This window comes from Pinus tabuliformis, chromosome 9 (genome assembly GCF_031772625.1).
Source record: "Pinus tabuliformis cultivar Carrire ecotype Pingquan chromosome 9, CPIR1, whole genome shotgun sequence".
NCBI classification, from domain to species: Eukaryota; Viridiplantae; Streptophyta; class Pinopsida; order Pinales; family Pinaceae; genus Pinus; species Pinus tabuliformis.
The window spans coordinates 156,500,735-156,511,824 of record NC_142307.1 but is presented as its reverse complement, the minus strand read 5'-3'; the positions used below and the strand labels follow the sequence as shown (position 1 = coordinate 156,511,824).

At 38.2% G+C, this 11,090-nt stretch overlaps 1 protein-coding gene across 2 annotated transcripts in view; it reads right to left on the bottom strand.

The window, feature by feature from the left end:
- Window positions 1-10,369: 10,369 nt before the first annotated feature.
- The window catches only part of LOC149147596 (uncharacterized), a 136,583-nt gene continuing 135,862 nt past the window's right edge, over window positions 10,370-11,090 (bottom strand). For both annotated transcript variants that reach the window (XM_089438435.1, XM_089438434.1), the window contains exons 14-15: window positions 10,876-10,985; window positions 10,370-10,634 (exon numbers count right to left, since the gene is read on the bottom strand). In XM_089438435.1, the coding sequence (XP_089294561.1) occupies window positions 10,553-10,634; window positions 10,876-10,985 (192 nt within the window). In that variant the 3' untranslated portion in view covers window positions 10,370-10,552. The remainder of the gene's footprint in view (window positions 10,635-10,875; window positions 10,986-11,090) is intronic.

Here is an 11,090-nt window from a genome sequence, read left to right as displayed (position 1 = left end):
ACAATCCTTGGGTACAATAGCTTTTAATTTTCAAGAACCTTGCATGAAATTCTCTTTAGAAGGAAAGGAAATTGAATTAAGGGATATCGTAGGGAAACCGAGAAAGATAATCAGCTCTAATGGAATGACAAAGCTTCTAAAGAAATAACAACGAGGCATAATTGCACAATTATGTTCACTAGAGGTTCCCACATCAAAATCATCCATTTCTCCAGATCTCCAAAAAGTCTTGGACAATCATTCCAAGGTATTTGAGACACACCAAGGCCTCCCACCTATTCGTGATCATGATCATGCTATCAAATCGATTCCAGGAAGTGTTCCTCCAAACATCAGGCCTTACAGATATCCCTGTGTCCAAAAGAGTGAAATTGAACGTATGGTTGCAGAAATGCTAGAGGTTGGTATAATTCAACCTAGTCAAAGTTCTTTCTCTGCTCCAGTAGTATTGGTTCGCAAGAAGGATGGATCATGGCGCATGTGTCCAGATTATAGGGAGCTCAACAAGCTCACTATTAAAGATAAATTTCTCATTCCTATCATTGATGAATTATTGGATGAATTGCATGGATCAATTTACTTCACCAAGTTGGATCTTCATTCAGGATATCATCAAATCAGAATGAAGACTGAAGACATCCCAAAAACAACATTTAGAACTCATGAGGGTCAGTATGAATTTTTGGTCATGCCTTTTGGCCTTAGTAATGCACCTTCTACATTTCAAGGTTTGATGAATTCCATTTTCAAACCCTTCCTTAGAAAATTTGTCTTAGTATTTTTAATGATATACTAATCTACAGCAAGTCTTGGAAGGATTATGTCCAACATGTTGACATGGTGCTCAAACTATTGGAGGAGAAACAATTATATGCAAAAATATCTAAATGTTTCTTTGGAGTACAATAGGTGGAATATCTAGGTCATATTGTATCTCATGAAGGTGTTAAAGTAAGCCCTAGCAAAATTAAAACCATTAAGGAATGGAAAATCCCCACATCCATAGAGCATCTACGAGGATTTCTCGGGTTGACAGGGTATTATCGCAAGTTTGTTAAGAATTATGGGAGAATAGCAGCACCTCTAACAACATTATTGGAAAAAGATGCATTCTCATGGACTCCAGAAGCAATGAAGGCCTTTGAACATCTTAAAAGGCAATGTGCCAAGCACCAGTCTTAACTACACAAGACTTCACAAAAACCTTTATTGTGAAATGTGATGCCTCAGGAAATGGAATTGGTGTTGTTTTAATGCAAGAACAAAGACCCATTGCTTTCGAAAGTCGTCCAATCAAAGGAGAGTATTTACACAAAGCTATTTATGATAAGGAAATGTTGGCAATACTACATGCACTTAAGAAATGGCGACCCTACCTAATGGGAAGACACTTCAAGGTAAAAACAGATCATGATAGTCTTAAATACTTTTTGGAACAATGATTATCTTCAGAAGAGCAGCAAAAATGGGTCACAAAAATGTTGGGCTATGACTTTGAAATCATCTACAAAAAAGGGAAGCAAAATGTTGTAGCAGATGCACTCTCAAGAAAAAATGAGAATGTGGAAGCATTTCTTTGCACCATTTCTATTATCCAACCAGATTTGATAAACGAAGCAAGGGATGAATGGAAGAATGACGAGGAAGTGTGGGCACTCATTCAAAAGATACAACAAGATCCCAGTACATCTGATGCATTTAGTTGGAAAAATAATTCATTATGGTACAAGGATCGGTTATACCTATGTAAGAATTCCCAACTCAAACAAAAGATTCTAGGGAATTGCACACCTCTCCCTTAGGAGGGCACTCAGGATTTCTAAAAACCTACCACAGGGTTAAAAAGGATTTTTTTTTGGGGATAGCCTTAAATTGGATATTCAAAAGATTGTGGCGGAATGTTTGGTTTGCCAAAAAATAAAGTTGAAACAATTAAGACCCCGGGACTATTACAACCCTTATCCATTCCAAGCCAATGTTGGGAGGAGGTTTCAATGGATTTTATCACAAGTTTACCCAAGTCCGAAGGAAAAAGTGTTATCATGGTGGTAGTTGACAGACTTACCAAGTATGCACACTTTTGTACATTATCTCATCCATTTAAACCGAGTACAGTTTCTACTGCATTTATGGAAACAATTCAAAGCTACATGGAAACCCAAAGATTATTGTAAGCGACAGAGATCCCATTTTCACTGGAAGTTTTTGGACAGAGTTATTTTCTTGTCTTGGGACTCAGTTAGCTCATAGATCATTTTCTCATTCTCAATCGATGGGCAAACTGAGATAGTAAACAAATGTTTGGAAGGATATCTTCGGTGCTTTGTATCTGATAAACAGACACAATGGGTATAATGGTTGCCTCTGGCTAAATGGTGGTATAACACTTCCTTCCATACTGTAACAAAAATGACCCCATTTATGGCACTTTATGGATATCATCCACCATCCACCACATCATATTTAAGAGAAAGTTCTAAGGTTCAAGCAGTGGAAGATCACATCGAGCATCAGCAACAAGTTCTCCAACTCTTAAAGGATAACCTTACCTTGGCGCAGAATAGAATGAAACAGCAAGCAGATCAACATCGCAGCGAAAGAAGTTTTGATGTAGGTGATTGGGTATTCCGACGATTACAACCATATAAACAAATGTCCCTCAAACACGCTAAGAAGGATAATAATTATCAACAAAGTATTATGGTTCATACAAGGTGTTGTAAAAGATAGGTACTATGGCATACAAATTGGAACTTCCTACAACTTCCCCAGTGCACCTAATTTTCCATGTTTCATGCTTAAAGAAGGTTATAGGTGACAAGATTCCAATTCAAACAATATTGCCAGAACTTGATGAGGAAGGAAAAAACATTTTGGAACCTGAAGCAGTCAAAGAAACAAGAACTCGACAGCTACGAAATCAATCATTTTCAGAGTATGTCATCAAGTGGAAAAACTTACCGTTGAAGATTCGACATGGGAGGATGATAATTTTATACAGAGGCACACAGAACTACTCAAGCGTTGAGGACAACACTCTTTTGAAGGAGAGGGGCATGTTAGATCCCTATAATACTAGTGATTCCCCCATTATTATTGTCATTGTATCCCTTATTGTTATTGTTGTGCCCATGTTGTCCCCATATTGTTATTATTGTGCCCCATAGAATCCCACTATTGTTATTTTTGTGCCTTTATATTATTATTGTTAGGTTGGCTTGGTTATATTGTGACCCCTTAGACTCCTATATATAGAAAGGATGTTTTTTCATTTGTATCATCCAAGAATTGTTCATTTGTGTAATGTAAATGAGGTTGCCCCCTCGAAGAGGCTGAATTCTAAGGCGTTGATCTATCTTTCTATCTTTTTGTGAGCTAGTTTCCTAACAAAATGGAACCTGCATGACTCATCCTTGATGTATGCTTTTGTACCTAATGACAGGATTACGTGTATTGTGATTATGAGAATGACTTAATTAAGTTCGGATTGATAATGCATGACTTGTTGGCATGATGAAGTCATGCTTTGATATGAGCTCCACCTGTCTCCTAGTTGAAAGCACTAATACTATGATAATCATGACTTTGATAATGGTTGTGATCTGGCTTCTAAACTCTGATGAGTTGACTTTATCATTGATTGTACAACATTGAGTTATGTAAAGATGATTATGTTGGCTTAAAAAGGCATTATGATTAGAGCATTGCATTCCAGATATGTCTAAATTTAACAGTTATCTGATGAAGGCAAGATGATGAGTTCCAAGCTATGGCTTTGATATTTTTATGGCTTTGGTTTTATATACTGATGATCTACTTGTCATAGGTGATGAGCCTCTAATGATCTAAATCAGAGGGAGATGGCTTATGAAGCCAGAAATAATGTATCATGGCATGATAAATCAATTTCTAGAATTTGGGAAAGATATTCCATATTGCAAAACTATTGGAAAATGTTTTTGAATAATGAAAATTGCAAATCCTTGGATACTCTGTTGAAGTTCAAGATGTTGTTGAACTTGACATGGCATCCGACGGTTGAAACACTGATGTTTCGTTTTGAACATCCATCTAGATATGTATGATGTACATATAACTTGAATAAATTCATGAGTGATTTGCTTCACTTACATAGAGTTGCCACCGAGCATGCTTTGAAATATCTGCATGAGGTATTCTATTTTGAGAATGAGATATTTTTCCTATGATATGTATATGCATAGATGTATTGCTGATGTTTGAGATTATTGTTGATAAGCACATTTGGATGTTGCTTTAGTATGTGATCTACGATGATATCTTGGATGACAAGTCCACAGCATGATCGAGGTTGATCATGATGTTGCTAGCATGGCTAGTTGCGAGGCAAGATATAGATGCTCCTTAGAGAGTTGTTTGAGCATGATCTGGATATGACACGGATACATTGTAATGATCTGATTCGCAGTAAGTCCCATATTTGTAGTTGGGATCGAGATACTCTCGTATATTGAGACAGTGCAGTTGTTCAAAAGAAGCTCAAGCTTGTGGTTGGCACCTCCTTGAGAGGGAGGATGATTATGGTATCCTTTTTTGATTCATATGATTATATATGATCTAACATGTTGTTCTATATGAATAGGAAACGATTGCTATTTAGACAAGTTGATGATGAGTGCAGTGTTGATCGAGGACACTGAGTAGACTCTTCTTAACCTGCTTGAGCTCCCAGTGTGAGGAATTGAGATAGAGGACTCCGGGGGTTGAGGGAACTCTGGAGAATAAGGCGTTACCCTATCTGTTACCCAGGGTAGAAGAATGTTGCTCCCCTATCTTTATAGGGTCGGAGAATGTTGCTCGCCTCCTTGGTCTTTGCAGAGTATGTTGGAAATAATACTGAGAGGAGGGTGAACCAGCATTATCTGATCAATAATTTTTATTTTCTCAAACAGATTTATATACGCAACTTTTGTAAAGTGAACTAGCGTGTACATGCAACTATGATTAGAGAAACTAGTGTACACGCAGAAAACTTGTGATTTAGGCAATTTATCGTTTGTTGATCTTGACCAACACCTTGAACCCAAAATACCTTGTTTTCCAACATGTACGCTCTTTTCCTCTTGTGGGAGTGCGTATATACGTATACGCTCTTTTTGTTCTGTGGACCAGCGTGTATACATTGTTTTGACTAAGTGGACCTGTGTATACTCCTTACACTGCTTTTCATCAGCCTTTTCCTTTACCTTCTTTATTCTGATCAATGGACCTTAGTTCCATCTTCCTGTTCTTTTGTACCACTGCCATGTTACCTCTGAATATACCTATTATATTGTGAGTTGCCTTTTACCAAAACTGAATTGACTTGTGAGTGAGTTGTCATCAAGAACAACACTTGTATCATAATGCCAACAGCGTATACCCCAATTGGCATCATACCCTCAAGCAGGTCATCTTGATGGGAAGATTGCTCCTTGTTTTGGCCAATGAATTGAGAGTGTACTTGGGGTGTACAACCCAAGTCGATTATATGTAGATGTTCTACCACATGACTATTCTGGGTCATCTATGGGAAGATCAATAGGCAATAGGATGGGATGATATAACTCAATATGGTTCTAGGTTGAGGGTAAGCTCCCCGATGAAGTTCCAGGGTCAAGGGTGTACTCCCCTGTGTGATGAGTTATCCTATTGCTCGATATGGGTGGAAGCTATTGTTCCCCAATGTGGTTCCAAGTTGAGATGTGCTCCTTGATGATATGCTCTCTGATGACGATTGATGATGATATTCCGAGTAGCAACCCTCTAGGAGAGATTCCAGATAGCAGCCTAATAGATAGAGGGAGGTAGCTTGAGCTCCCCTCCGCTAACAAATTCTTCTTCTAGATCCGAGAATGATCAACATATGAGAAAGAACAATCAAGAGATAAGCATGAATAAGCAAAGGATAGATTGAGATGTACAATAATGATTTGCGATGATGAGACACGAGATGGACATAGCACGATTACTACATGACAGAGATGATCTGTGATGATTCGTGATGACACTTTAAGATTCCATAATAGCATATTGTCAATGCACAGATATTGAGAGGTGGAATTATCCCTAGTTGAGAGGGAGTGTTAATTTTTGCAACTGCGGTAAAATTCCGCCTTAGACAACTCAAATGACCGAGATAATGATTGCATTAGATTCCTCTTTTCGAGAGGACCAAAATTGACCTAAAGATCACCTAATTTGGTTAAGCGGAAGTTGAGTTATGAATTATTTTATTCATACAGATATCATGGAATGGGTCGGCCCTAACCACATGAGTAACTGCTTGGGTCAGCCTTAACCCCAAGTGAACCCTCAAGAAAACCTATAAATAGAAAGGACCTCAAGATCATTTGGACACATCTTCTCTTCTCTTTTGTCTTGGTTCACACAAGTTCGACGAAAGGAGTTCGCTCAAGGGTCTGAAATCACAGATGAAAGGTTCCTTATGGGTTAGGGTCTTCTGGATCTCGGTTGCTAGCACAGAACAGGGCATTCTAGTCCCTGGACGCTGGCTCACAAATCTATGAGAGCGACTAGAGACCCATAATCATTGGCATAGAGGCTTATGGAAGCAATTATGGCTTCAGAGGCAGATCTAGAGGTATCAATCCCCGGTCGCTCGCACAGAGTGGTCCTCGGAGCGACCAGGACATCTCAGTCGCTCGCACAGAAACAGTAAGGTAGTGGCTCTGGGTTTTAGCTGAATTGTGCCTGAGAGCGACGATGTAGTCACAGTCGCTCGCATACAGTGATCGAGAGAGCGACCAAAGAGTTTCAGTCGCACACAAACAATCATGATGAGGGTGACCAGAGTTCAGATCTAAGAATTGACGTCCTGAATTCAGTTGCCTTCAGTGATATGGTATATCTGCATTTCTCTCTACTCTTATACAGATCTGTAGATCTGATTTATTATTATCCGTTGCAATCATATGTATTGGGCTCATTGACAGTGACAGTAGTGCTCAACAGCGTTCGACACAGTGACAGTATTATACAATAGTTCACATCAGTTTGTGACAACACATTACAGCGATCTGTATGAGGGTTTTGATTCCTGATTAGATATGTTTCACAGATATCATTACTGTTTCGCTGCATCGATAAAGTTATGGATCATTGTACTCTCTTTTGTTGCATCATTTGATGACGATCTAAGAAGAAGAAGATTTGCAAGGGTTTTCCCCATAGTGGGTTTTTCCCTGGTCTTGGAATAATCCTAGTGTCTCTATATGTTTGTATGCTTTCTTCTATTGTTCCTTTTATGTTCCGTTGCACTGATGATGATGGTGATGTTGTTTCTTTCTATGTAATTGCATATGTTGATGTATAATGGTGTAGATCTGAATAATGTAATGATGAAATGGGGTGAACTTAATGTATTAATGATGAAATGCAACTATAATAACAAAGAACAATGTTGCCCTAAGAAAATTTAATACACACTGACCTTGGAATTTCGGCCCAATTTCTCCTAGCTCCCTCGCTACTAGGTATTTCGACCCACCTGTAAATTCCATTGTCGAAGGCTCCCAAAATGGCATTGATATTTAGCAAATCCCCTTTTGGAACTCCTCCTCAAGTCTTAGCACCAAACTCCTCTTCCTCCAGGTGCCCCACATGTGGCACAAATAGGTATTGTGTAGGCCCACGCAGTCTTTGTTGAAACAGCGCCACAACACACTAAAAAGGCTCCCAGATCACACTGAAGATGATGAATACTCCCTCCTAGGGCTGGCACTCGAGGTCCACTGAAGCAAGGGTGAGATTCTCGCCTGAAAATCTCTTGTGCTCAACAGCACATGCAAACTTGGCTTCCAGCTCAAGCGTGCTAGTGAGAGTGAATGTTCAAATGATCAAAGATGCCCAAAATGAGTGCCTCCTCCTATTTTGTCATTGTGCCTCCAATTTGCTCATGTGGGACCCAACCATTGATTTCCTCCATCCTTTCCCTCCAAGAGTGTGTATTTCCAAGAGGGGAGCATATTCCCTCTTTGGTGTGGCCCCCACCATCCACTAACCATTCGATTTTTCCTTTTCTCCTATGTTGGGCCTTTGCCTTAGCTTGAAAACTTCAAGTGGGGTCCCGCAACCCACTTTTCCTAAGTGAAAGTGCAAAATATGACAAAATTGGCAAAATAGATATTTCCCCTTAGCAGCATTGCTAAGTGGGAATATCACACTAAGCCACAATAGAAAGGTGTATTTGTTGTAGTGTTGTCTTGGTGAATCATGCTCATTCATTACCCTAAAAGCAACACTTTTGTTTAACAAGGAAATTAAATGAAAACATTATGTGTAAATAAAAAATCCATATTGAGACATGTTAATTATTTGGTGTGTACAGAATAAAATAGTGAATTTTAAGATTTATTATACAATCTACTTTTTAAAAGAGAGTTTGCAAGAAAATCGTGACACAAAAACAAAATGTGTACATATTCTTTTAGGTTTTAACCTTGTACAATTAATTGTCGCAAACAGATTCTTAATAAAATAGAAAATATGCAATGGAAAACACATATTAATACAAATATTTTACACCAAAAATCCCAACTAGGAAAACTAGAAAGAATTTTCAGTATATATTTCTTTGTGTATATATATATAATGAAGTGTAGTTCCTTAACCGAAACTACAAAACCATAGGCAACCAAAACCATGTACCCAAAACCACCATTGTAAGTCAAGTTTATCCTAACTACATGTAAATGGGTATATGGTTTTAAGACCTAGTAAGGCATGCATACCCCTGGAAAGTCATTGGTAAAACCTTGGAGTAGACCTAGGTAATAGAGGAGGAGAGCATGTGGATTACCCTAGTCAATTTTAAAGGAGGGAAGTTAAGGTAAACTTGACTTCGTAAAAGAGTCAAGTTGTTAGGTCCATAGTGGCGGTTTCGAGCACATGGTTTTAGTGGCTAGTGGTGTTAGAGCCCATGGATTACATGTGATGAAGCCTTTAAAAGGCATGGAGATTCTCCATTATAATGTGTCTCAGTTAACCGAAAATATCATTTGGCTAAGCCAGGATATTGACCGGTTTGGTTGCATTAAGTCACAGCGTTGTTGCTTTTAAGCCATAAGATCATAATAGATCTATTATGAGGCAAGTTTTCCCCAGTTGGAGTTTTCTAGGATAAATCATGGTGTGCATGGTTTGTGTGTTATTCCCATGTATATTTTTTATCATTATTTCTCTCGTATTGTTTTTTTATCTCTAACAATGCAATTAGAGACAAGGGATCATGGACTATATAAAGGTGCTAATGGTTGCAAACGCCAACAGATTATATGTTGAGGCTCAAGCTAACATAGAGAAGCCTTACTGTGATTTGACCCACTTAAGTGAAGATTGTCTGAGAGGAAATAGAGGTCCAATAGGGTGAGATGCAGCAACAGAAGGCAAACTCTGGTGAGGAGAGCACATGGGTTTGTAGGTGTGTAGACATGAGAGAATAGTGGCATCAGTGTTAAACAACAATTTAAAAAAAAACTCTGGAAATGAAATATGTAAATTATGTGTATATGGGCATATGGTTGTAAGACAGTTAGTCATGCAATCCTCTACCAATAAAGTTCTGGAGTAGACCTAGGTGATAGGGGATGAGTGCATGTGGATTTCCACAATCAAGTTTAAAGGGGGAATGTTAGTGTAAACTTGACTCGATGAAAAAGTCAAAGTTTTTAGGTCTGCAATGGTGGTTTTAGGCACATGGTTTTAGTGGCCCATGTTCTTAGAGCCCATGGATTATATGTGATGAAGCCTTTAAAATGCTTGGAGACTCTCCATTGTAATGTATCTGAGTTGATCGGAGGGCTCACTTGGCCAACAAAGATGTTGATCAGCTTAATTGCATTTAAGTCAAGGAATGGCTAATTTAAAGCCATAAAATAATAATAGACCTAATATAAGGCTGGCTTTTCCCCAATCGAAGTTTTCCGGGGAAAATCATGGTGTGCATAGTTTACGTGTATTGTTGTCATGTATGATTTTTATCATTATTTATATCATTTTTTTTATCTCTAACAAGTCTAACTTTTAACATTAGATCAGCATATGCATGGAGCATAGAATAGACGGTAATGGAGTATAGAGTTAAGGCACCCTGTGATGTGAATGTCACCAGTTCAAAACTCCATGGGCAAAAATCCAACATGTTAAGCACTAGTGTGGCCCAGGCCAGGTGTGATCCCCGGGTGATTTTGACAGTTTAGATGCCCCTGGATCGGAGTTTCTCAAACCAAAGGTTAAGTGTGCAGTCATCTCAGGACTCACACCACTTAGCAAACAAAAAAATATTATATCAGCATATCCCACTGCCAAAATCATTTTATAAGGCAGTCCATGACAAAATTTAGTTAATGGTATTTAGAATAAATCAACTGAATTATAAATGTAAACAATTGGATAGAAAACGATAAAAATACCCATTTAAAGAAATGTTTTTAACTGCTACATAAATAATTGCTATCTTAAGTACATTGACAATGTTTGCTCAGCTATCAATCCAGCTTCCATTTGCCAAATTTTACAATAAAGTTTGCGATGCAAAACTATCGGCTTTCATCTGAATCAAGCGATTTTCAATATTCCACAGGATAGGCTTGTACCTGCATGCAGAGAATCATTGGACATGTTTCCAATTTGGTAGATTTAGTGATCAACACAAGATATTTTTAGTAAATTTCAGTTACTGCTGGATAACCAAACTTTCAGGAAGGATCGTACCCTACAAATTACATAAAAATGAGGTTTGCAGAATCCAAAATCAAGCAGGAGTTGAAACTTCAATTTCACAGTTTATTAGAATTCAAAATTAATGCATATTACAGCCAGGAAGAAAATCCTTACAGTCGAACCAGGGCATCATAAGCCTGAACAGTACGCTTCAGTTCCACTGATAGCTGCATAACCTGTGCAGTTAATGCTTCTGATTTTGTCTGTGTCTTTGCTAGTTCTCCCTGAGTTAAACATCAGAATGCCAATTTCAGCTTCACGCTAGCAAAATCATTGCTTACAATATATTGGAACTAAACTGATCTAAATAAACCATGGGAGGAAGAGAC